This window comes from Rhinolophus sinicus, linkage group LG10 (assembly GCF_036562045.2).
Source record: "Rhinolophus sinicus isolate RSC01 linkage group LG10, ASM3656204v1, whole genome shotgun sequence".
NCBI lineage: Eukaryota > Metazoa > Chordata > Mammalia > Chiroptera > Rhinolophidae > Rhinolophus > Rhinolophus sinicus.
Genome location: NC_133759.1, coordinates 42,447,538 through 42,475,001, shown reverse-complemented (window position 1 = coordinate 42,475,001; position 27,464 = coordinate 42,447,538). Strand labels below are relative to the sequence as shown.

The 27,464-nt window shown below is 45.7% G+C and overlaps 1 protein-coding gene across 3 annotated transcripts in view; it reads left to right on the top strand.

Annotated features, from left to right (window-relative positions):
* SLC6A11 (solute carrier family 6 member 11) overlaps positions 1-27,464 on the top strand; it is a 126,451-nt gene that overhangs the window by 78,066 nt on the left and 20,921 nt on the right. For all 3 annotated transcript variants that reach the window (XM_019732652.2, XM_019732651.2, XM_074312988.1), the window contains exons 7-8: positions 13,114-13,217; positions 19,821-19,945. In XM_019732652.2, the coding sequence (XP_019588211.1) occupies positions 13,114-13,217; positions 19,821-19,945 (229 nt within the window). The remainder of the gene's footprint in view (positions 1-13,113; positions 13,218-19,820; positions 19,946-27,464) is intronic.

The following is a 27,464-nucleotide window of genomic DNA, read 5'->3' as shown; positions in this document are numbered from 1 at the left end:
CAAAGTGTTGTTATGAGGACAAAACGAGATAAGCATTCAGCCTCATAAGCCCCCAGCAGAGAGAGTGAGGTCCATGAGGATTTGCAGGCCTGGTTTTCTGTTGCTCAGATGACATAAGAGAATCCACTGCCCTCTTTGTTTAGAAGTAAAGGGCGTTTTTTGCATCCCCAGGTGATGTTCATATGGGCAGCTCGCGGCTCCTAGAAGGCCCACGATGAAGTGGTGGGTTTCCCTCCATTCTCACCCTGAATGCTGTCCAAAGGTGATGGCCCCAGGGAGACGGAGAGACCTGCAGAGCCTGCGCCGCTGGGGTTTGTCTGCTAGGCCTGGGAGAGGAGGTGTGCGCTCGTGGAAGGCCAGGTGTTCTGCCACTCATGGGAGCACCCACACTTTTGTGGGGAGGAAGCCAGGGCTTTAGGACCAGTCTCGAGTAGCTGATTTTTCTCCTGCTTCCCCTCCCAAGACATGCCTGCTCAGCCCCCACACCCTCCAAAGATGTTTTCTCAAGCCTGAAGTCATGACGCTTCTCTGGCTACTCAGCCCCTCCCACTCAACACAACATCTACTGAGCCAGGTGCCAGTGTGAGATCTACACACATCTCCAGAATAACGCCAGCAGCTTGGAGCTGTTGTACCCACAAAAAAACTGAGGCTCTAAGAAGTGGCCTCTTCCAGGTTGCCCAGCAGAGCTGGCAGAGCTGGCATTCAGCCAGATCTGCCTGATTCTATAGTCCAGGGAATGTTCTTGTATGACCTTCTTTTCCCTCCCATGCTTGCTAGATTGCAAGCGCCTAGGCAGGGGACGGGATCTTAATTATCTCTATATTCTCCATGCCTGACAGACATATGATGCTCAGAAAATGTTGCGGAGAGGAATCGACCCACTAACCATTAAGTTTCTAGCAGCAGAAAAACCTCAGAGATCTTCTGCCCTAACTTCCATTGCAGTGTAGGAGTTTCCTTACTCCATCCCCGACTGCTTGGTTACCTCTAGCAACAGGGAGCTCATCCCAGGGCAAGAGCTCTCAGCCAGGGAGGAAGCTCTTTCCCTACTGACTGTGACTGCCCCCACCCTGTAGCCACCCAGGGTCCCCTCTGGAGGCTCCTGAGGCAGGAATTGGGTGCTTTCCCTTTCACTGTTAGAATTCTATTTCACATGGAATCAAGTAGCATCTTCCTGTGTCCTCTCCGTGGCTACCACAGGCATTCCCACTCAGACTCTTAGTGGCTTCTAGCCAAAATTATAGTGATGACTGAAATAGCAGCTCTGTGAATCCACGGGTCCAGGAAGGTGCACTCCATCCCCTCTCTCGGTCCTTTGCATACAAGCATTCCTACTAGGCACCTGCACACAGATAGACCTTCCTTCTCCCCATCTCCAGGCCTTTGCTGATACCATGTGCACCACTGGGACATTTCTTCCACTTCCTTACAGCCGTCCAGGCCAGGACAAGTGCCGAAAATCCATTGAAAACATAGATGGCCCTAAGTATGGAGTCATTCTCCTCTTCCCTTCATAAACACTCCCAACTCCTTGCATTTGACTTGACGTGTGTCCCTCGTGTGAGGCAGGAGCTTAAACTCCACGGTGTCATAGTGTCTCATGAGCTTGCAAGACTATAAAGTTGAAACACACAAAGGAAAATGAGCCTTAAGTGACCCCAGAACATATCCTTGCTATAAAAGCCTGCATGCCTAGGCTCGAAGCCCATCTCTCTCAGGTTTCAGCTCGCTTACCAACTCCGACTGGTGATGGAGAGTGCTGTGATTGATTAGCAATGTCTGCCATAGGAGGCAAGGGAGTGGGATTGCTGAGCAATATCCATTGCAGGCAGGACTCGGGGCGGGATGTGGGTGCCACCTATTTGTCATCTCCATTGCAATCCAGTTTCCTTATTTTTCAGATTAGAAATCTGTGGCCAGGAGAAAAGCAAGAACTTTAGGGAGAACACACAGGAGCTTTCAGGGGAACCTGGAGTTGGAACCTGGTGTCCAGACCCTCTCAGCCTAGCATGTTCTCCACTTGGCCTGGTAGCTAGAGCTCTGCATGAGCCTTGAATGCTCCCTTCCTATGTCCTGGAGATGCTAAGTAGCTGTGGGCCTTCAGCAAATATTTTCGAGTACTTACCGTGTGCCAGGCGGTGTGTGAAGTGCTAGGATGCATCAGTGAACAAAGCAGGTGAAATTCCCTGCTCTCACGGAGCTTCTGTTCTACTTGGAGGAGCTAGACAATAAACCCTGGAGGTAATGATGTGATTAAATATATTTACTACTCTGTCTCTGGGCAGATGCAGAGGCGGCTGCCTTCACCGACGGTGGCTGTTTTCGTTTTCCTCCCAAGGGAATCATTCCTGTAGGCTGGAGTGTAAGCAGTGGCTTGTGCAGCATCCCAGAGTGCCCATTCTTTCCCTGGCTCTCTGCCTTCAACCAGCTCCCTGAATATTAATGGAGAGAAGTGGTTATGGTCGGAGATGATGAGGCTTCATCTCAGCTGCTTGCTCAGCGGACCCAGGAGAATGTGCATCTTGGGGCTGGTTGGGAGCTGAAGTCTGGTTTAGCCCGGAAGCTGTGTGCTCCCTGGTGATGGGATTAGGATTCTGCAGCCCCACCGCTGATGCCAGCTCAGACTCCCCCTGCCTCAATGGTTCTCTGCCAGGACTAGGTAGGACCACTCCCCAGGGGCCACTTAGAAACGTGGGGGTGTCAGTTTGGTTTCCACAGTGACTGGGGCCCCCTCTAGCATTTAGGGGGTGGGAGCCAGTGATATTAAAACTCCCGCAATGAATAGGACAGTCCTGCATAGCACACTGTCCTGTCCAAAATGCCAATAGCATCCCCTTAGAGCAGGGGTGTCCAAACTGCAGCCCGCGGGCCAACTGCCCTCCGCAATCCATTGTTAATTGGCCCGCAGCAAATTCCAAACATATATTTAGTTTACTTAAATAAACCAGGTGAGGCAATACCTACTTCACCTCGAGTGAGTGGCCCAGCTGTTTGTGTATTTTACCGCATATGGCTCTTGGTAAAAAACGTTGAAAAAAGTTTGGATACCCCTGCCTTAGAGGGACACTGTTAGGGGAAGACCTTGGCCTAAAATGGAGGCCCCTGAGGCTGTAAGGAAAAGCTCAGGGCTCCTTGGGCCTTGCGTGCTTATCATGGCTCTCAAGCTCCTCTGTGTAGTCCTTCCATAAAATGGGGCTCAGTTGTCTCGTGCAATGGACTAAGGGATAGACGCGCACAGCCCCCAGGACTCCACACATAAGGCATGGAGGTCATTGCCGTTGGCCCGGTGCCAGCAACCGCCTGCCCACGCCCTCTGTGCTCGGTGACTGGGACACGGCTGTCTAGCCTCCGGGCACAGGCCCAGCCACAGTGACCCCGCTCCCTGCTCCACACAAAGGGGCCACCAGGGTCAGCCTACACACCCAGGCCCCCCCCATAGAACTGAACAGCTCCTCACCGCCCACGGTGCAACCCTTCAGCCCAGTGACACTTTACTGGCAGGGCCTCTGGCACGGCCCCCAGGGCTGGCTGCCCAGGGAAGTGCTTGGCACTGGAGCCAGAGGCTGCAGAACATATTTCCAGTGGGGCTTCCAGGCCAGGAGCTGCTGTCCCTTCCCACCACTGTTCCCTGCTGGCCCTGCCGCCTGCCCAGTGCATTAGCATTTAAATATATCCAAGGTCCTCTCCCCCAAGCCTTCTCCCCCCATTGAGTCCACCAGGGAGGGAGCATTTGAATCCTCCTCCCTCAGACTCCCTTCCCTCATAATAGCCATACTGTATTCATCAGCTTCTGTATGTGGCATTAGCCAAAAGAAGGAGCGAGGGCGCCTAGCAACCCGGAGGGGGCTGAGAAAGAGGTGGGAAGGAAGTGATTTTCATGTAATTATTCACTTCTACAAAAGCCCTTGTCAGGTACACACTGGAAACACAGCTGTTGTATTATTCTCCTAACCTACTTTTAATCTTTTGAGAATCTGTACCAAATATAAAAGGCGAAAAGAAAGGGCTTAGTTCAGCCATTTTCTGCCAGGCCATATAAGTTACATTTTTGCCTCAATCGAAGGCTCCACTTACAAAAGCCGTGTTGTATGTGTGTTTGTGTGTGGCTAGCTGTTTGAAAAGAAAATGTTAAAGAAGTAAAAGTCTGTGGGGTGTGAGCCCCAGGAGGGCCACGAAGCCCTGTCCTGGCTACTTGGATCCAAATGCTGCTTGCACTGTTGGGTCTGGCGGTTTTCACACATCTTCTTGACCAGGCACTGAGACAGCCAGGAGCCTGGGAGCAGGGAGAGCTTGGCTCTTTCTGCCCCTCACTGCTGTACCCATGCTTGCTGCCCTAAGAGCAGGTGAATCCGCTTTAGTGATGGGCGCTGCCATGTTTGGTGCCGCTCACAAATCTGATTAGTTCCCCATCGTCACACACCTCCTTTGTTGGTGTTTTCATGGCTACACGTGTCAGAGACCTCAAAGTGTCGGCACAGCAAACATCACTAATGCCAGGGTGCAAAGATGGAAGTACCCGGCCCTTCTGCTGGCGCTGGCTTTGATAGCTAGTGGAGGCACTGCCCTTCAGCCCTGAATGGGTGGCTCTGTAGACCCGGAAGCACGTGTCTAGGGGAGTTTCTTTCTGTTGCCTGTGCTGCCTTAGATACCATAGAAAATCACATTTCAGCTCCAATTCCCTTTCAGCTCCCCAGGCAGCAGCTGTACCTTCATGGAGTGGGCCCTGGCCCCCACTGCCCCTCACCCTCACCTTCCATCGTCCCCCACTCTCTTCTCTCCATAAGATGTTCTGTTAAAGCTTCTCTGCCTTTGTGTATGGTCTGCCTCTCCTGCTAGAATGGAAGCTCCCTGAGGGCGGCAGCTTCTGGAACTGTGTCTGGCACATAGTGGACACTCAGCGCCTATTTATGGTGGGGGGAGAAAAATGGAAGAGGCTTTTTTTCTTTCAGATGTTTGAAGACCAGCATATCCTGGGGAGGAACTAGTGTTGACTGAGCACCTACTGTTTGCTTGAGCTCATGGCTAGGTTTCTGAGCACTTCCTCAACGCTCTCTAAGAGCCAGGCCCTGGGCCAAATCTTTGTTTCCCACACATTATCTTATTTAATCTTTTGAATGTGAGAAAAAGAGAGGGACGTGCTAACCACATATGCACACTGACCTCACCCTACCCTCCCAGTTAGATAAGTCATTTCTCTCCAAGAAGTTCGAAAAAGACATGAAGCTTTCTCCCCCAAATTTCTAAGAGATTAGACATTCTACTTACCTGGTCAAGGTGGGAATGTGGGGAGAGGGGGAGAGTGTTTCCGCTCATACACACAGGTGTCTCTGAAGATAATCGCCCGTCTCAAGGCAGCCTGTGGGTCATAGGACATAAGAAAGTGCCTTGTAAACTGTAAGGCGCTGTCCACGTGGCCTGGGGCAGTGGATGATAAGCCTCCATCATGACAAATGCAGGCTCTTCCGAGTGTGGGTAGAGAAGAATGTGTCCTGTCCATCCACCCTTCCTTACCTCTCCCAGCTACTATTATTGAGGACTTCTGCCATGCCACCCTGTTCTGGGCCCAGAGGATCTAGTGGTGAAGGCAGGTTACGTCCCTATCCTGTACTTTCTGCTCCTACTGTGCCCCCGGGGCTCATTGGAACCAGTTGCCCTGAAAGAGGTGAGGTTGCCCCAGAGCTGGAGGGCGGGCGCACCTCTGTTCTAAGGGTCTCTACTCCCCTGTTCCCATGCAAATCTGTCCTCCAAATCTCTGAATGTGGACCGCCCACAGCCGCGCTGCCAGAACGCCCCCCATTCATTGCTGCAGAACATGGGGAGTGATCCGCTTCTTAGCTACTGACCCAGCTTCCTTGAGGTTTGTTTTGTGGAGACTATTTTCCCTTCAAATTGTTTTGAGAAATAGGAAGCCCTTTCTCCGCTGAGCTGCCCCCTTTGTAGCGTCCTGGGACATGCTGGTCAATGGGGCTCAGTTGCCTGGTCTTCCTTTCATTGAGGTGGGGTTGCCTTTGTCCTGTTTGACTTGACAGCCACAGAGCTGTTTAAATCCCAGCTGAGACTCCAGGCCTGCTTGGCACACAGGAGACCTCAGCTTTTCTCTGTAAAACCTGGAGACATAATGCCTTGGGTTCAAACCTAACTCTCCTTCATTAGTTGTTTGACCTTTTATGGGTCCACTTCCTCTTGTGTAACAACGGAGATGATACCTACCCTAGTGACATGGTTATATAAATTATGTGATTGTGTACATGAAAGCCTTGAGTACACAGTAGGTTTTCAACAAATGTTATCTCAAGTTTCCCATGTCATAAGGCATCGCCAAACTAGTAGAAGGGTTCCTGAATGGTCTTTTAGACTGTTTTATTAGCCTCTTTTTTTCACTTTTGTCAAATCATTCCAATGGCTGCCATGACCTTGTTTGATTTCTGGGTGTCCATGCAATTCCTAGTTGAAGAAAAAAGTAGCTTTATATGAAATAGACTTGGGATAATGCTATGTGTTCACTAACCACTTATTGTTTCTATTCCTGGGTAAATGGGAAGACTACATTTCCCAGGCTCCCTTGCCTTTAGGTTGAGACCATGTGACTTGTTTCTGGTCAATATGTGGGCAGAAATGATAAGCACCTACTAGGGCCTAGCTCTTAAAAACTTCCTGTGCAAACCTCCAGCTCTCTATTCCTCTGCCTCAGAGGCTGTATTGACATGGAAGTGTCATAAGGTAGGAAGGTTTGTATTGCTAACTAAGAGGCTATAAAGAAGAGAGCCTTTTCACAGTCTGTGTCTGGCTTTGTGTCGGCAAGAAATAAACTTCTGCTATGCTAAACCATTGAGATTTTGTGGTTTATTGTTTAATCCAGCATAGCCTATCAGTAAGTATCTTAACAAATATAGTAGCTTCCTCATGAGTTAATTCATTCTTTCCGAGATTGAGGGGGAAGGTTGACGATTGGGGCCTGTCATGTGTTTGCTACCACAGGCCTTTGCGTAAGAAAATAGACACACATCGCTTATGCCAGTCTTTTTTAAGGAGTCTAATAATGTAGACTCCCTGTGAAGACATATCATGCTGCTTTGTGAAACTTTTTCAAGGAAATCTCCCCAAAGTTTGGGAACTCTGCATGACCAATGAGAACGTGTCTCAGCAGAAAAGTTGATGTCAACATGGGGTTTTGCAGATGTGGAAAACAGAAAATGCCAGTGAAGAAAGTTTTGGATCCGGAGTCAGGGAAATGTTAAGTTATGGCTAAAATTCTGATGACTTCCAAATCTGTGTCTCTTGCCCGACATTTAGCTCTAGACTTTCCACCTGACTCCTGCCCATCTCACTCAGATGTCTCAAACTTACCTTGCCCAGAACTATACTTACCCATTTCCCTACTTTACACTTCTAACCTACCTTTAAAAAATGGCTCATCCTCTAATGTTGTACCCCCAAATTGCTCAAGTCTGGGTATTCTGCTACCTCTATTTAGACCAGTTTTATTTACCCACCCTCTAAAGATTTCTTGAGAACCAAGGAGACAAGATAGCAGCAAAAAGGAGGTGGGCATTTTTTTAATTGCCTAGAATCTCTCCACCTAAACAGAGAAACTAGGGTATTTAAAAAAAAAAGCCCGGTGGACACAGTACCTTTAGCATAACTAGGTGACCCCATGACTCCATGGACAACAAAATATGAACAGATAGGGCCAAACACCAACAGCAATAACATCTGCATGATATCAACTCTGTGGCATGAGATGAAGATGAAGGCAAAGGGAGTTTGGAAGGCTGAGATTCAGGAAACCCCAAAATCCCGAACATGTACTCACCCCTAGGAGTAGAGGACTCAGAGTAGACTCTTGGTGGAGCTATCTGAGGATGCCAACCAAAACTAGGAGGGCTCCATGCAAGCTTCAAGTCATAGGTGAGTGCTGGAGGACTACAGCAAGCTCAGGCAGAGGTCTGGGACCTGGGAACTCTAGGGACTGATCAGCTAAAGCTCCATGACCAGAGGGAACACTACACTGAGGAGAAACCACTGGAAGCAGAATCCAAATTGAGCGGGACAGAGATACTAGAGGAAACAAAAAGAAATTTTGGATAAAAGTGGGAGAAGGGAATTGAAAACAATAATTTCAAGAAATACTGACTGCCCAGTCATAGTTTTAAAGACTTTTTGGTAATAACAAAAGGGTAACCCTAGAACTATGAAGCTAAAAATTTACCCTGGATTACTCCTATTCCCCTACACAAAGCCCCCTTCTAAAAATACAGAAAAATGCATCTCACCTACACATGAGCAACAGAAAACAACTGTGGTCTAATCCCATACAAAGCCATTATAAGTAAAAGAATTATGAATGCAATAGTGTTCCCACGGGTAATGAATGCATTCCACAAAGACCTATAAAACATCTAAAAAACTGAAACTTAATATTTCAAAAAAAGCTAAGAGAAATTAAGAACCAACGGATGCTTTGATACAATAGTATAAGTGAAATTGTTAGACTACAAAGATTTTAAAAGATAGCTTACAAAAGGAAAAAGTATTTCAAAAGAAATAACTAAAAGGAATAAAGGAGTGAATAGACACCTTGGATAATATCATAAGATAAGTAGAGGAGGGAAAGGAGGAAAATAAAGTCAGAAATAAAGCGATTCTTTTTGAATGAATGCACGAAAAAGTGATAGGATAGAAGGTAGACAAAGAAGATCCAACATACAAACAAGTCCCCCAAAAAAGAAATCCAAAGCAATGGAAGAGGATAAATACTAAAAATGGGGTTTCCCCCTGAAATATAAGAGATGACCTCAATTCGTATATTGAAGAAGAAAACTACAAGCCTGGGAAAATCAATACAGAATAGTCAACATTAAGACATTCTAATAAAATTATTGAACTTTAAAAAGAAAGGAAAAATCCTCTTGGTCATTCAGACAAAAAAGAGTGAGTGCTTTATAAAGGGGAACAAATTAGTGGCATCAGACTTTTCTACAGCAGCTCTCCGTGCCAGGAGAAAACCAAGCAACATAGTCAATATTCTAAGGAAAAGAAAAAGAAAATCAAGGATTTTATATACAGCCAAACTGACTTTCAAGTATGAAAACCACATGTCAACTGTTGGTGAACATGCAAGAACCTGGGAAATATTATTTCCCTTGAGTCTTTACAGAGGAATTTACTAGAAAGCAAGCTGCAGGCAAGTAAATTGACTGGAGAGGTATTAATACAAAGACTTGGGGTGAGCATTAAATTTATAGTAATCTGTAGAACCCACACTAAATAATGGCTGTAAGGGAGGTAATATCATATGTAACAGTTGTATGTTCTGATATGTAGATATGGTATAAGTCTTCAAAAACTGAGAGAGAATGGAATGTGTATATGAAAAGTAGAATAAATTCACAGATTGCCTTTAAGTATTAATTGATCCAGTATATGGTGATGGAAAGAGAACTGACTCTGAGTGGTGAACACAGAATGTGATATATAGATGAGATATTACAGAATTGTACACCTGAAATCTATGTAACTCTACTAACAGTTGTCACCCCAATAAACTTTAATTGAAAAAAAGTATTAACTGAAAACAAATAGCTATATTTTTAAATTAGATGCTAGTGGAAAGGAAAGGAAAAGGAATAGAGGCTACTGGCTAATTTTAGTATTCCTCATGGTAAGAAAGTGCCAAAACGTGGGGAGAGCTAAGAGTGTTGTATAAAGACGTTGGTTTAGGGGTAACCATCAGATAACAAGACAGGCTTTTTCCTGCAGAGGTAGGGGAGCAAGAGGCAATCATTCAAGAACACATTGCCCTCTCACACGAACCTCTAGGCCCAGCATGTCCCCTCCCATCACTTCTCCAGTCTTTAGAGCTGTGCCTCCTCTATACAGCCGTCTTGATTGCCCTAGCACATGTTCATTTCGCCCCTCCTCTACCACTCCTAGGTACTGGGTACCTTGTTCTCTGAATGTTTTATCTCATCTCACCTGCAGACAGAGATGGAGTGCTCTATATAATTGTACAGTACCTCCTTCAGAATCTGGCATGGGGTCCTGCACACAGAAGGCACTCAGTCAATGGTGGGTCATCAGAAATTCAGGACTGATGAAAGGACTTGGGCTTACAGCCTCTGGGTTTGTCTAAGACCTTAATGTTGCTGTTTTGTCAGAATTCTTTCAATTTAAAGTGACAGCAATGTCATTCAAATTGATTTAAGAAAAAGAGGCCTCTGAAATTGAAAGGCTCTAGAGTAGGTCTGATTTCAGGTATGGTTGGATCCAGGGACTCAAGTCTTATCACCAATATCAGTCTTTCTTTCTCTAGTCTCTTCTCTCCTCTGCATTGGCTTTATTTCCAGGCAGGCTCTTCTCTTCCCTGTGGTCAGTGATGACCCCCAAAAGTTACAAGCTTAACATCCCCAGGAGAAAAGAATGTATCCCATTTGCAAAGGTTCCACTAAAAGTCCCAAGATTGAGTTTCATTGGCTTGGTTTGCATCATGTGCTCATCCCTGACCCAATCATTGTGGCCAAGTGAAATGCTTTGATTGGCCAGGCCGATGGGTCATGTGACCACCCCGAAGCTATCTCTGGCTGGGGAAGAGGTGGTCTCCCAAAGGAAAACTGGGATGCTGTTACCTGAAAAGGGGAGATGAATGCTGGGTGAGCAAAAAAATAGATGTCCATTTTAGTATCAACATACTCAGTGAGCAAACTGCAAGAAAAATTCTCTGCAAGTGAAAATCATGAGACGTGTGGATGGAAAGCAGTCTTTGGTGTTTTTGAACTCAGTGTTTATTTACCATGTTGTGCTAGGGGACCACTCGCCATGAAGAGCAGTTGCTATGGAGAAACCAGCTTTCCCACACATCTGGGGGCTTCTCTCACTGGCCTGCATACTCAGCCAGTGGACAGTGAAGGGTCTGGGAGGAGGACACTCAGTTTGCAGGAGCATTAAAAACAAGCATGAGACACGGGGAGCGCCAAGCATCCTTGGGGGCATCTCCTTCGATCTGGTTTTATTTCCTGAGTCAGCAGCTGTTCAGTTGTTTTTTTTCTTGTTTTTTGTTTTTTCTGCTTCTCCGTGTTGAGATTTGAAGAAAGCACCAGTGACCCCTGCACCCTAGAATTCTCCCTTTTCCGGGCAAAATACATCTATTTTCTCTCTCTCAAGGGTTTGATTACCCAACACAGGTCACTCTCCCCTGGATTTGGGTAAAGGGAATCCACTGAAATAGCAAATGGGGAAACAGAGCAGGAGGACTTAAAAGCATGTACATTTCTCTCCTAAGTCTTGACACGCTTTTTCTGCTCTGGACCCTTCCTGTCAACATTTATGCATAAGCATCCTCAAGTGTCTACCATTCTACCTAAGTTTTACTTACCCTTTCACTACCACCCTATGTCCCAACTCCCCTTTGTGGCAAAACTTCTTGAAAAAGTTTTTTATATTCCCACTTTCATTTCCTCCTCCTCATGTTTCAACCCACTCTGATCTGCTGGCACCGCACCCCCCTCCCCCGGCCCAATACACACACTTCATGAAAGCACTCTCCCTAAGTTCCTCATTTAGCTCTAAGAACTAAACCCAATGACTCTATGTTAGAGGGAAAAAATTCATTTCTTAGGTTGAGAGGCAGCAAACTCAAGAAAACCCAGGGAAGAGTGACCCGTACCATGTAATCAAATCCCCAAGAGAAAGGCAATAGATTTTGCCTGGAAAAGGGAGAGTTCCAGGGTTCAGGAGGAACTGGTGCTTTCTTCAAATCTCTAAAGTGTTACCATGTGGAAGAGAGAGATGTGAGCTGTGTGACCCCAGACCCAGGAACCCAGGAAGGGAGATTTCCTCTCATTTTAAGAAATGTGTTAACGGTCAGAATTCTCTAAAGAAGAAAGGGGCTGCATCAAGAGATAGTGAGTTCCCTGTCACGTGTAGTAGTCAAGTAGAAAGTATTCTGTCAGAAGTACTCAAAAAAGAGTCCCCTTTTGGGTGGGAGTTTACACCTGAAGACGCCTGAAATTCTGGGATTGATAAAGCATGCTTTTCTAGAGGCAGGTCTCCATGAACGTGTTGTATCTGCCACTCCCAGCTGTGTGGCCTTGAACAAGTTAGTCAACCTCTCTGTTCCTCGGTTTCCTCAACTGTAAAAGGGGACAAATAAAAGCACCCGCCACATAGGGTTGCTGTGAGTATTCAAGTGCAGTAATGCATACAGAGCTCAGCACTGGTGCTTGGCACATTTAAATGTTTAGTAAATGTTTGCTAGTATTTGTATTTAGTGCAAGGCCCTGTTCTCTAGGTGGCACTTGATTTTCAAGCATCAGTCTCATCAGCCGCATTTGAGGTTTAGTTGTCTCAAAGAAAGCCCCAGTGGAAAGTGTTAGGGAAGGCACCGTAATTCCTGCTGTATATGTCACGCTGTTCACAGTAGTGTTGGTCAAAGGGAACTTAGAGACTAAGAATGTGGTTTCCATATGTACCACATAAGAAGCCTAAAATGCTTCTATTTTGAAAGGTGATAAAGATTTGGTGGGACTCCCCCTCTCCACCTGCCCCTTCCATGCCACCTCCTATGCTCAGGTCAGTGATGCCAGTGCTTCCCCCTGGACGGAGTCCTATGAGTCCTATGGCAGTTTTCTCGTGGTAGTCTTAACCACAAAGAAGAAAAATCACTCCTTGTGGTTTAATGAGCCGATGTGCCGATGCGCGTGCTCCGGGTCCCAGGGGCCTATGCTCATCATTGCATGAGTCCTCTCAAGACTCTTGAGAGGGAAGTTCATTCCCCACTTTGCATGTGAGGAGAATAAGCCTCAGAGAGGTTAAGTAATTTTTCTAAGGTCACAGAGCTGGAGCAGGGACCCAAACATTCAAATTCTTGCTATTCTGTGCACTATTATCTATAACCTCTGAAAAATTCTGGAATTAATTAAGAATATTAATATTTAACCAAGTGGTCCTCAAGAATAGAACTCCTAAAAAAACACATTCCTGAGAAGGTAAGGAAGTTTGGTTATCCCTTTGTCGAGTCTTTTTGGCGGGTGGCTGTGGATGGGGGATTTCAGAGAACAGGGATGCCTCACTTCTGACTTCTCTCTGTGCCAACTTCTTTGTGCCTTCCTGCAGGTCTGGGTAGATGCTGGAACACAGATCTTTTTCTCCTATGCCATCTGCCTGGGTTGTCTGACTGCTCTGGGAAGTTATAACAATTATAACAACAACTGCTACAGGTGAGCATTTCCCTGGGCCCCGCCAGCTCCCCACCAAACCCTGAGAGACTTCCATGTTGCCGGTCTAGTTCACATTTGTCTTCCCACCGTGCAGGGCCAGGAGGAGACAGGTGGGCTGTTTCTCAGCCTCTCCCTGCCCCAGGGTCAAAGAGTAGGCCACCGGAGGAGCTAGAAATATAACAGATACAAACAGCGTGCATTCCAAGCTGCAAGAGAATGCACTCTGGAATGTTACTCAGGTCCCCACTTTTATCCCAGAGTAAATAAGTGACTTGCCCAAGGTCACACAGCAAATAAGTGGCAAAGCTGGGAACCCAGGTCTTCTGACACCAAGGGCCTTGTTCTTCAGTCTTCTGTTCAGAAACCTGCTTCCTGCCCCTTCTCACTTTACTGTAGTGTCCCCTCCTGGAGTGGCTGGTGACCTGCTTGCCCCTCAGCCTCTTGGGCCTCCCTCCCTGGCTGCCTGCAGCTGGCCAGACCCAACACCAACACTGGGAGAGGGCTCACGTGGGGAGGGAGGGGAGCCCAAGGCTGTCTGACCCTGGCTGCCTGTTCTCCCAGGCCTGTAGCTTGAGTTCTACCACAAGACTGACCCACGGAAGGCCAGGGACTCACTCAGCAGTGCAGGTAGGAGAGAAATTTGCATCCTAGCCTTAAACTCCGGCCCATGGTCTGTTCACTGAGGTCTCTGCACTCCGAGCTCAGGACCTGGTCACAGTAGATGAACACTGAGGAATGGCTAGACGCCGTCTCTTCTGTCGAGTCCAAGAGCTCTTTAGTCAGATACGAACTCATGGAATAATGGCAGTGAAGCCATCCCGGATCACAGATTAGTTGAGAAGGGAAGTGTTTTTTCAGCCAATTATTCTGAGACAGGATACGTATTTGGAGGGAAATAATCAAGGTAGATATTCATACCTTGTCTCATATATGCATCATAAGAAGTGTCAGATTGATTAAAGAATTAAATATTTTTGTGAAAGGAAATCCTCATAAAACTAAGAATAAAAATTCTAGTATATGAGATTTCTCCCACACACCAAGCAATTCTCAGACACTAGCTGGGTGGCCTTCAATTCAACTCAGTTCTAACACTCTCTACCCTGAGACAGCACCAGATTCCACAGGTGAAGGGCTGAGTCCTGCAACACTTCCCCTACCCCCTTCAAACACCAATCACAAGTCCAGGTTGTCATCTGTACTTCTGACTGACGGGCTGTAGATTGGAGGTTCCAGTGACCCCCTCCTTGGGTTCGATTAATTTGCCAGAGCGGCTCACAGAACTCAGAGAAACATTGTAGTCACTAGATTACTGGTTTATTATAAAAGGATACAAGGCAGGACCAGCCAGATGGCGCTTCCACGCCCTCGCTGAGTGCTCCACTCTCCTGAACCTCCACATGTTCACCAACCCAGAAGCTCTCTGAATCCCCTCCTTTTGGGCTTTTTTTGGAGGTTTTACTACATAGGCATGATTAATTAGATCATTGGCCATTAGTGGTAGAACTCAGTGCCTAGGGAGAGCCCTTCCCTGGAAGTCAGGGGGTAGAACTGAAAGTTCCAACCCTCTAATTACTTGCTTGGCTCCACTGGCAACCAGGCCCCACCCAGCCTTAGTGCTTTTCAAAAGTCACCTCATTAACATAACAAGTGACACCTTTATTGCTCTCACCATGGGAAATTCCAAGGGTGTTAGGAGCTCTTTGCCAGGAACTGTGGACAAAGACGAAATAATACAGTCTCACACCACATAATGACATTTCTGCCAACAGCAGACTAAATATACCACCATGGTATTACCAGATAGCCCAGGCGTGCAGGGTTGGTGTCAGCGCACTCGCACAGTGATGAGATCGCCTAAGGATGCATTTCCGGAATGTATACCCGTCATTAATTGGCACCTGACTGATGATAAATCACAATATCATAAAGACATTGATTTCAGAATGGGAAAGGATGTAGAAAATAAGAAAGTAATTAAAAAATCACAAAGGAAGAAAGTGACAGACTGGTCCACATAACTATCTAGAACTTCTAAAATTTCTGGAAAGAAACACGGAAAACTTAAAAATGGTCACCTGCCTGTAGAAAGTGAGACTGGGAAATCAGAGCTAGGGAAACGGGCTTCTTCTCACCTGTATCCTCCTACACAGTTTCAATGTTTTGTTTTATTTTTACTCTGAGTACATACTGCTTTTATAATTTAAAAATCAAGTTAATACTAATATTATCTACATACTTTTCTGTAGTATATCTCCCCCTGCAAAAATTAGAAAAATTATCTATAAAATTAAAGGGCATGCTAACAACATGTAATATAATACTTAAAACATTTATGTCCATAATATGTAAAGAATACAAATAGATCAATATGAAAAACACTAAAGCATCGATAGAAAAATCAGCAACACACTCTTAAAATAATGAGAGTGTTTTCCTCAACTAGCAAATTGGCCGTGTCTGAAAACCAAACCCTATTTGATATACGTCATGATGTAGTGAGGAGGCCACGTCACACTCCACTGGTGGGACAGGAATTTGGTTGTATGGCTTAAGTGAGATCAATCAAAAGAACTTTAGTCTGTGATAAAGCTCCTCCCACATTATCGTCATCTTTGAGATTGGGCAATTGAGGCTCACGGAAGTGGCCCCCCAGCTAGATATGGTAAAGTCTGGACTCTGGCCAAAGTCCCCAACCCCCACCCCAATGCTCTGCAGTGTCCTCTCTAAAAGCTAGTTTGCTGATTACTGCATTAACCCATTTGTTAAGTCAGCCATGTGGCATTGTGTGTCTGCCATTAGAGGCACTGAAATCAGTCGCTTGGGAGATACAGACCGCAATGGCACAGCCCCAGGCTGTAGTTTGTGACTTGGGGAAACTGAGGAAGTGAAAGTGCAAAGTCCAACATGCTGAAAAGAAAATCTATTGTGGAATCCAATCCTCATTAGACAGCAAGTTCTGTTGTTCCTGGAGACCTTGGGGCAGAGAAGTAATTAGGTACAGCTGGACAGAGGCGTCCTAGAGAGGTGGAAGGTCAGACCAGGTTGTCGTTAAGACCTGTTCCACCTTCATAGCTTCACAGGGAAGTGGGTCTGGGAAATGAGAGGGAAAGCCCTCTATCATCCACAATAAAAAAGTGGTAGCCGTGGACCAGAAGAGAAAGGCAGCGGGGCAGGGCGAGCGGCACAGCAGCCAGCCCTCAGATCTAGGTTGAGTGTGACCCCCTTGGGAGAACGGAGAGGGCTGCTGTCCGCATGCAGCTGTCAGCACACCAGCAGCCAGCGGTCAGCGCAGGCCCTCTGTCCATCACCTCAGCTGGGCTGTCAGCTCATGAGGACGTGGGCGCCATCTTCGTGTTCACCACCATCCCTCCAGCCTAGTCGAGTGTTGGCTGCCATGTACGGAAGAGAGGGACATTATACACATGAAGAAACTGAGTCCCAAGGGTACGTCCTTTGCTCGTGTTCACATTGCCCATGATAGAAGAAGGCTTTGAACCTGGGCCTTTCTGGTGCCTGTACCCCTGCTCCTCACTAACAGGGGTGACCCTTTTTTCCCAACTACAGCAGGTGGCGAGGAACTGGCCACAACTGCCTTGTCGTCAGGCTGTGTCTCGGGGCGGTGGCAATGTTCCTCCCCACCAAGCACATGGGTGGAGGTGCTTGGCTGCTGCTTTCCGTCCAACAGGCAGGTTTCTCCACCACCCATCCGCAGAAGAAACCTTATCGCCTAGGTGACATTGCCAAATCCAAAGGCTCGTTTCATTTCCTTTTCCAAATTGTTCCGAGAACAGGTCTTCCCAACTCAGAGGGAGTAAATTAGTACCCTCTTTTCTGACAGCGTAATAGCTTCTAGAGGTCTTTAAAACTGGCTCACTGCTGCCAACTTCAAAGCGCTTGTTACATAAGCTTTTCACCTAGAAGGTGCCCTGTGGGGAAGGAATTAGAGGAATGGAGACTGAGCAAACCCAGCAGGGAAATCCTCACTTCAGAAGGCAGATAGCTAAGCATCGTCCCCTGAAGGTGTGGGTGCTCTGAGGGCAGGGGTGTGGGACACAGGGCTGGAAGGGACCTCAGGTTTGCCCAGAGCCTGTCTTTGGTGTGAGAAGCCTCTTGGGAAGATGGGGGCTTTGCAATAAGGGACATTTGTTTTGCAGCAACCATACAGATGTTCAGAGATAATTGTCCACATGTCAGGATTTGGAAGTCTAGATTCTTAGGGAGCATCCTTTTTGTGTGACTCCTAGAAAATTCATGAGCTTTAGTGTCTAAGATAAATGGATGCACGTCTCACCTTCACCACCAGCTGACTGTGAAACCTTGAATGTGTGACACGCCTCCCTGAACCTCGGGATTCGGTGACACAGTGTTCAAGAAACCCTAGCAGAGGACTAGACACATTACAGATCTAAATTATATGGGAGAATTCCAGAATGTAGAGGCTATGGAGAAACGCTGTCCTTATCAGTACCACCTTGTTCCCCACTGTTAGATAAGTTAGGGTCAGGAAGCAGACACGAGGAACAGATTTATCTCAACCTTAGGACTAACTCTGCACTTACCTGGGTGAGGTAAATTTCCTTTTGAGATGGGATGCATCAGGCTTGCAGAAAAAGTCCTCAGGTCTACCAGCCCATTCTGTCTACAGTGCCAGAAGAGTTCTTTAAAGGAAGCTGTATCAGTCACTCACTGCCACCATAATGCTGTGTAACAAACAACCCCAGAACTCAGTGGTTTACCAAAGCAAGCATTTGTTTTTATTGCTCCCAAGTCTGCTGGTCAGCTGAGGAAGCTCTGTTTTGCACTGTGGATTGTGTGGTTTTGTCTCCAAGGTCCACGCCCGGCTTAAGTCTGGTCTATGTGTGTACATTCTGAGGTCCTGGCTACAGGAACAGCAGCTCCCCTGGGGAAGTTCTCATAGCAACTCACAGAAAGGATAAAGGACAAATCCACTTGCGCCTCTGTTTATATCACATCTGCTAATATCAGTTGGCCAAAGCAAGTCACAGATTAAGACCGAAGTCTGTGGGGCACAGAGTTGTACTCCACCTCAAGGAAGAAGGTAGGGAGAGTGACTACTTGCTGGAAAATGATGCCATCTGTTACAGGGCCAAAGATGAAATAGATTTGATCTTCCTGAGCACCTTGTCTTATAGCTGGTGAGATCAGGCCCTGAGCAAAGATACTGCGGGAGAATTGGAACCCAGGTCTCCCAAGTACGGGTCCAATGCTCTCTCCACTCCGCCCTTGATTCCCAGAGTCATTGCAGGGTGTTATAGTCACCAACATTAGTTCCCTGTGGCTGTATTACAAAACGTATGGTATCAGGAGAAGAGGCCATGAGAGTCCTACTCTGTTCTTGAGTCTAGTGCTCAGTCCTGGATGTGACATTTGAAGAGTGGCTGGACAGGCTGGAGTGTAGCACAGACCATAAGCAGGATGAGGAACTGGTAAGGGAACTGAGACATTTAACTGAGAGAAAAGACCTCAAGGGGATATAGGGCCACTGTCTTCAGATCTCCCAAGCCAAAAGGAGCTCCAGGTTACCTGGGAGGGTAGACTTAAAACCTACCGGAGAAGGCGGGTCTTGGTCAAACACAACATGAGGAAGTTCTTAGCCTGTAAGCAGCAGGAACCGTCGGGCAAGGGGAAAGCACCGTGGAAGGAGGTAACAAGTTCCTGGTCACTAGGGTGAGCAGAGGCTGCTGACCCCCGCTGCCGGGACACTCCAGGCTCGTCATGCCTTGGGCAGCGTGTTGGACAGGCCACTTGGGAGCTGCTTCCTTTGCAGTGGGCTTCACTCGTGGTGTAAGACTAACTCCCAAGAGCACGATTTGCCGTGGCTGAGATCCTGAGAGGCTCATCCCCTGTCTTGGCCTTGAGAGAAGGCAGAGCCTGAGAGGACTCTTCTTCATCTCAGCAAAGTCATCTGCAGTCTGAGTGTTCCTGCGTCATGGCTTTTTGCCAGCACTTCTTTGCTAGTGAGCCCCTCGCAAGGTCAGGGGACAGTCACTGCTCTGATAAATCTCTCCATGACGGACCTGCCCTGGAAGGGCTGCTCCCTCGAAGCTGCACTGCAAGGACTGAGCAGTGAGGTTTGTGGAGTGCTGCTCTGGTAGCGAACTGGGCGGACAGGTGTCTCCTCCCGAGGCTGTGGAGACCCTCCAGTGTGAAGCCCCTGGTCCTCCCCTGCGTGATCAGCCATGTCTCAGGGGCTTCTCCTGCCTTCCTTGTTTGAGCTCCCAAGAAATCAGTTCTCTCTTGCTGTCCCTGGTGTTTTCTCCTACCAGGGATTTGGAGGAGCGTTGGTTTGTTTCCAGGTGTTTTCTCACTAGTTGTGCAGCCTCCCTCCCTCCCATTCCCTCTCTCTGCTTCTGCTCTGTGACCCACCTTGTCTTCCAAAAGTGCAGCAGGAGCTGTGTGACCATGTGCCACCGCCTCACCTCTCTGAACCACCAGGGCTTCATCAGGCAAATGGTGCTCTCCGTGCCCTCAGTGCCCTGCCTGCCCCCACAGGACGGCCATGGTATTCAGACAGAATGTTCCAGAAGTGTGCCTATTCCAGCCACTCTGACCCGAGCCCCTCTCCATGTTTCCCTGCAGGGACTGCATCATGCTCTGTTGCCTGAACAGCGGCACCAGCTTTGTGGCTGGCTTCGCCATCTTCTCAGTCCTGGGCTTCATGGCATATGAGCAGGGGGTGCCCATTGCCGAGGTGGCAGAGTCAGGTAAGTGCCAAAAGTGGGGGAGGCTTCAGGTGATGGTTCCAAGGAAAATATTATCTTCCTTCTCAGCTCATTTTTCTCTTGGGTCAGGTATCAAGGTGGTCCCACCCTTCATCCTCAAACCCGCATCCTGCGAATTACCTGGGAGGGAAACCTTGACACCTCCTCACTCCTGAATCCAAGGCAGCCTCGAGTTGTGTAGATGCTGCCTCCTCACTGCCACGCTACTTACCTCCAGCACCCCTGGCTCCCCACCAGCCCAGACCACCGTCACCACTCACCTGGGTGACTGCAGGGACCTCTCATGGCCTCCCTGCCTCCACTAGTGACCCTTCCTTTCCATGCGCTGCCCTGCACAGTGATTTTATTTATTTATTGTTTTTGACAGTGCAAACCTGCACATGTCCTTCTCTGAGGAAAAGCCTTTCTTGGCCTCTTACAGTGCTGGACTCATAGAGCACGGCCCCAAGTCCCTGTATTGCCCAGCTCCTGCGGCCTCCCCAGCCTCACCCACACTCACTCTGCCCCATCGCAGTGGCCTGCTTGCACTTCCATGACATAGCTCCCTCCCTCCCACCCCAGAGCCTTTGCACATGCTGAGGCCACTGCTTGAAGCGCCTCTCTCTCCCTTTCCCTTTTCTAGATGCAGAATCACTCTGAGTGTGACATTCTTAAGTACAGATTGATGCATGTTTGTATCCGATGCACCACAGGCAGGGTTACTGTTGCTGAGGAGATTGTGTACAATGGTGGTAATGCTTCCCTGGGTTCACATGGTGTTTGAATTATGGAGAAATTCAGTGCATATTAAAAAGAACAAAAATAGTTTTTGTTTACATGACAGAGTTGGATTCTAATCTCAGATGAGTCTAAATAGGTTTTTCACCTACAAAAATGTCTGGTGGGACATTTATCCAGAGCAGCCCAGGGAGCCTGGCCTCTCTGGCCTGTATTTACTCAATGCAAGTCATGCCACCATTCAGTGTGATAATCCCAAGCACCCCTGCGGCCACACTGCCTCTGTTGAGAACTCTGGTCTGGGATGAGGCTGTTTTTGTCTGGCAGGCACACCAAGCAGGCAGGGTGGGGGGTGTGGACATCAGCGCAGGACGCTGATTGTTGAGTTGCACTGTCACCACTTAGGGTCCAGCTTCCTCTGGATGCTGTGTCAGAGATACCGTGTTTCCCAAAAATAAGACCTAGCTGGACCATCAGCTCTAATGGGTGTTTTGGAGCAAAAATTAATATAAGACCTGGTCTTATTTTACTATACTATAAGACCGAGTCTTATGTAATGTAATATAATATAATATAACATAATAATATAATACAATATGGGGTCTTATATTAATTTTTGCTCCAAAAGACCCATTAGAGCTGATGGCCTGGCTCAGTCTTATTTTCAGGGAAACACGGTTGAAACAATCCCTGCTGAAATCAGGAATCCGAGCTAGACCAGAGGATATTAATATGATCAAAGTTGTCAATCATCTAGTGGCTACTCTGGACAAGAGCTGTCTCATGTGTTCATTGGCTTAGCCCTTTGAGGTGACACTGCTGCTACCCTCATTTTACAGATGAGGAAGCTGAGGCTCAGAGAAGTGAGGTCACTTACCCAAGATTACCCAAGCTCAAAGGGACAGAGCTGGGTAAACCCAGGCCATCTGGCTCCAGAGTCCATGCTGTGACCATGCCATCCTCTGCTCACTGTGGGCAGGGCACCTGGCACTTTATAAACTTCCGTGCTCCTTCCACACATTGAACTGCAGGGTAGCCCCATGGGGAGGGAACGTTGCCTTCTCTACAGGAGCTTTGCCTTCTCTGAGAATCCACTTCCTTCTCTGTGAAATGAACACCCTAATTCCTGCCTCAGGTGCTGAGTGAGATAGAATATCTACAGCACTGTCATTACTCTTTTTATCGCTACAGTTGACCCTTAAATATAGTGTACTTCAACTGCATGGGTTCACTTATAAGCAGATGTTTTTTCAATATACAGTCGGCCCTCTGTATCCCTGGGTTTCACATTTGTAGATTCAGCCACCACAGATCGAAAACAATATATTTTTTTAATTTTTTCATTTTTCAGTTACAGTTGACATACAATATTATATTAGTTTCAAGTATACAACATAGTGATTAGACATTTATATAACTTACAAAGTGACCACCCTAGTGAATCTAGTACCCACCTGACACCATACATAGTTATTACGATATTATTGACTATGTTCCCTATACTGTACATCCCCATGACTGTGTTGACATCTGGCAATATGTACTTCTTAATTCCTTCATCTTTTTTCCTGTCCCCCCAACACTCCTCCTTCTCTGGCAACCATCAATTTGTTCTCTGTACCTATGAGTTTGTTTCTCTCGGCACAATACCCTCTAGGTCCATCCATATTCTCACACATGGCAAGATTTCATTCTTTTTATGTACATATGTACCACTCTTCTTTATCCAGTTGTCTATCGATGGACACTTAGGTTGGTTCCGTATCTTGGCTATTGTAAATATTGCAGCAGTGAACATAAGGGTGCATATATCTTTTTTAATTAGTGTTGGATTTCTCCAGATACATACCTAGAAGCGGAATTGCTGAGTCATATGATAGTTCTATTTTTAATTTTTTGAGGAACCTCTGTACTGTTTTCCATAGTGGCTGCACCAATTTACAATCCCAGCAACAATGCACAAGGGTTCCCTTTTCTCCACTTCCTCAACAACACTTGTTGTTTATTGATTTATTTATGACAACCATTCTGACAGTTGTGAGAAGATATGTCACTGTGGTGTTAAGTTGCATTTCCCTGATGATTAGTGATATTGAGCATTTTTTCATATGTCTATTGGCCGTCTGTATGTCCTCTTTAGAGCAATGTCTATTCAGGTCCTCTGCCCATTTTTCAGTCAGATTTTTTTTATGTTGTATGAGTTCCTTAATATTTTGGATATTAACTCCTTATCAGATGTATCATTGGTGAATATCTTCTCCCATTCTTTAGGTGGTCTTTTCTTTTTGTTGATCATTTCCTTCATTGTGCAAAAACTCTTTAGTTTGATGTAGTCCCATTGGTTTATTTTTTTCTTTTGTTTCCCTTGACCAAGGAGATATATCCAAAAACATATTACTAAGAGCAATGCCAGAGAGATTACTGCCTATATTTTCTTCTAGTGATCTTATGGTTTGGGGTCTTACATTTAAATCTTTAATCCATTTTGAGTTTATTCTTGTATATGGTATAAGAAAGTGATCTAGTTTTATTCTTTTGAGTGTGTCTGTCCAATTTTCCCAACACCATTTATTGAAGAGACTATCTTTACCTCATTGTATACTCATATTCTTGCCTCTTTTGTCATACATTAATTGAATATATAGGTGAGGGTTTATTTCTGGGTTCTCTATTCTGTTCCATTAATCTATGTGTCTGTTTTTATGCCAGTATGGTGCTATTTTGATTACTATAACCTTGTAGTATAGTTTGATATCAGGTAGCGTGATACCTCCATCTTTGTTCTTTCTCAAGATTGTTTTGGCTCTTTGGGTCTTTTGTGGTTCCATACAAATTTTAAGGTTATTTGTATTAACTTTGTGAAAATGCCATTGGTTTTGATAGGGATTGCATTGGATCTGTAGATTGCTTTGGGAAGTATAGGCATTTTAGGAGTGTTAGTGAAAACAGTATTTTTGATCCATGGTTGGGAATCTACAGATGCAGAGGTCCGACAATTATGTTCATGAACTTGCCACCGTGGGCTTACATTGGCAGCACTGTACAAACAGCTCGGTAAGGTTTCATAACCTTGGTATATCGGTGTCTCACAGACGTGTTCATGTCGACATGTGGCGGTGTCTTGCTGGGTGGCGTTCATTATTGTTGTTGTGTTTTTTTGTGTGCCGTCACGAGAATGTCCAAGCTTGAATTAGAGCAACAAACAAACATAAAATTTCTTGTAAAACTTGGCAAAAATGGAAGTGAAATCAGGGACATGTTAGTCCAAGTTTATGGGGATAATGCCATGAAAAAAAAAATGGCAGTGTACACATGGATTAAACGTTTTTCTGAGGGGAGAGAATGTGTCACTAATGAAGAGAGGTCACAGCATCCAGTAATGAGCAGAACTGACAAAAACATTGCAAAAATTCATTGAATTGTGTGTCAAAATCATCGGCTAACTGTGAGAAGCATAGCAGACCAAGTAAACATCAATAGAGAAACAGGAAAATCTTCACTGAAAATCTTGGCATGAGGAAGGTGTGTGCAAAAATGGTCCCAACGGAGGTCACCGATGAACAAAAGCAAAGGAGAGACAAAGTTTGCCAAGACCTTTTGGAAAGGCAAGACAATGTACTGGGCCGTGTTATCACTGGTGATAAAACATGGGTGTACCCATACGACCCGGAAACAAAGCGTCAAAGTGCACAATGGAAGTCAGCCAATTGTCTATGACCAAAATAGTTCCATCAGTCCAAATCAAGAGTCAAAATGATGTTGCTAACCTTTTTTGATAGCAGAGGGATTATTCATTGTGAATTTGTACCAACTGGATAAACAGTTAACCATGTTTACTATTTGGAAGTGCTGAAAATGCTGTGTGAAAAAGTTACACAACCTGAACTTTTCGCCAACAACTCATGGCTCTTGCATCACGACAATGCACCAGCTCACACTGCATTGTCTTTGAGGGAGTTTTTAGCCAATAAACAAATAAGTGTATCGGAACACGCTCCCTACTCACCTGATCTGGTCCCCAATGACTTCTTTCTTTACCTGAAAATAAAGGAAATATTGAAAGGAAGACATTTTGATGACATTCAGGACATCAAGGGTAATACGACGACAGCTCTGATGGCCATTCCAGAAAGAGTTCCAAAATTGCTTTGAAGGGTGGACTAGGCACTGGCGTTGGTGCACAACTTCCCAAGGGGAGTACTGTGAAGGTGACCATAGTGATATTCAGCAATGAAGTATGTAACACTCTTTCTAGGATGAGTTCGTGAAGTTAATTGTCAGACCTTGTACATTGTGTCATTTTATATAAGAGACTTGAGCATCCACAGGTTTTTGTATCCATGGGGGGTCCTGGGACCAATGCCATCCGTATACCTAGGGATGACTGTAGTTAAGTTTTTGGAGAGTGAAAAGTTATACATGGGTTTTTGACTGCCTAGGGGGTCAGTGCCCTAATCCCTGCTTTGTTCAAGGGTGAACTGTATTTTCATTTTATAGATAAAAGCTCAAAGAGGAGTCATGGATAGAAATGAAAAGAACCGACTAAAAATACATTTTCTCGATTTTTATAAATTTCACATTGAAAGCATATTTATTGTAGAAAAATGTGGAAATATTGACAAAGGGAAAGTCTCCAATCCAAATCCAACAGCACTTTGCAGTTTTTCTGCCAGGATTTTCCATGCATATATAGCTCTATTTGTGTAGATGGAAACTGGAACAAATTATCCTTGATATTCTGTAGGCTGCATTTTTCCATTCGCAATAAAGCATAAGGAGCTTTCTGCCTCAGCAAACAGAGATCTCATCATGAGTTGTAATGGCTGTGTGGTACTTCAGATGGGTGTACCGTAATTGATTTACTCTGTCCCACTTGTCAGGCCCTAGGGTGATGGTTTTCTAAATGCTACCCCACAAAGTCCTCACAGCACCCCTGTGAGGTGCTCGGTGGGGCTTCCACTCGTGGCCATGCAGAATGTGCCCTGCACAACTCCAGGGGACACTAGTTCCGGGCTTCGTTGTGCCCACTACACATGAGGGTCCTGTAGCTTACAGCACGAAGTGGTTCGCCCAAGGTCCCACAGCCCATAGGTGGTACAGCCTGGCTCTGGCCTCTTGTGCCTCACCTACCTGTTGCTCCTGGTGCCCAGCAGGTAAGGCTCCTCTATGGAGGTGTGGATCAGACCAATATCCTCCTTAGGAGCCCCTGCCACCTGGAGAAATTGCAAGTTGCAAGGGATGTATAGCCACCTCATCTTGCTCAGAAGGACCAGGGCTCTTTCTGAGACGTGATTTCTGGAAAATACCTAATTAGATGGCAGAACACCTACAGACTAAGCCAGGAATATAGCACGTGTTTCTTGCAGGGTTCAGATTTTGTCCTGCTAGGAGCCCCGCATCCCAGATTTGCTAATCTTACCCACATGTCCCTCAGTCTGTTTCTCTGATACCTTTCCAGTCAGGGTGCCAGCTCCTGGAGGTCGACATTGTAGACAGCTTATAGTTGGGTCTTGCTTTTTTATTCAGTCTGATCATCTGTCTTTTAATGAGAGCATTTGGTCTATTTGCATCTTGTGATTATTGATATGGTTAGGTCCTAAAGTCTGTTTCCAGGCAGAAAGTGTCAGAACGATCATTAGAACTGGAAAGTATCATATGCGTGGTGGCAGTGTAAAGCGACATGTTAGTAACTCTAGGTAGATGTTGATGAGTTACAGATGCATGTTGTTGGCCCCACTGCTTAATAATAAAAATAATAAAAAGAAATAGAGCTACAAAGCATATGGATGAAATACAAATGAATATTTAAAAATACTGATTATCCCAAAAGAGGGCAAGAGAGTAAAGAAACAAACAAAGGCCCCCAAAAAACCCAGAAGGGAGACAAAACAAATAAGAAATGGTAGACTTATACCCAACTATATCAATAATTATAGTAAATGCAAATGGACCAAATACTCCAATTAAAAGGCAGAGATGAGTAAAAAAAGCAAGACTCAACTATAAGCTGTCTAAAAGAGACACACTTTAAATTTAAAAACACAGATAAAGTGTAAAAAAATAGGAAAATGTGTACTATGCAGACACAAGAATAAGGAAACTGGCTTCACTATATGAGTCTTAGAGTAGACTTCAAGTTAAAGAGTGTTTACTAGAGATAAAAAGGGACACTTCATAACGTTTATAAACGGGGCAATCCTCTTTTAAGGTTTTTATTAGGTACAAACACTTTACGGATTGTATGAAACATACAATCCGTAAAGTGTTTGTACCTAATAACAGAGATTTAAAATATATGAAGCAAAAGCTGACAGACTAAAAGGGAAAACAGACAAACCCACAATCATAGTTGGAGGTTTTAACACCCCTGTTTCACTAATGGTAGAACAACTACAGGCATATGTACCTTGGCGATATTGCAGATTCAGTTCCAGACAGCTGCAATAAAGCGAGTACATGTATGCCTCAAAGATATTGTGTGTTTGGTTCCAGACCACTGTAATAAAGCAAGTATTGCAATAAAGTGAGTCACAATCATTTTGCTGGTGGAGGGTCTTGCCTTCAGTTTCTAAAAGACACAATACCTGTAAAGTGCAATAAAGCAAAGCACAATAAAACGAGGTATGCTTGTATAGAAAAAGTCAATAAAGATAGAAATATCTGAATACTATCAACCAAGTTGACTTAATTGACATTTATAAAACACTGCACCCAACAACGGCAGAGTACAATTATTTTTAAATGCATATGAAATACTCACCAAGATAGAACATAAACTGGACCA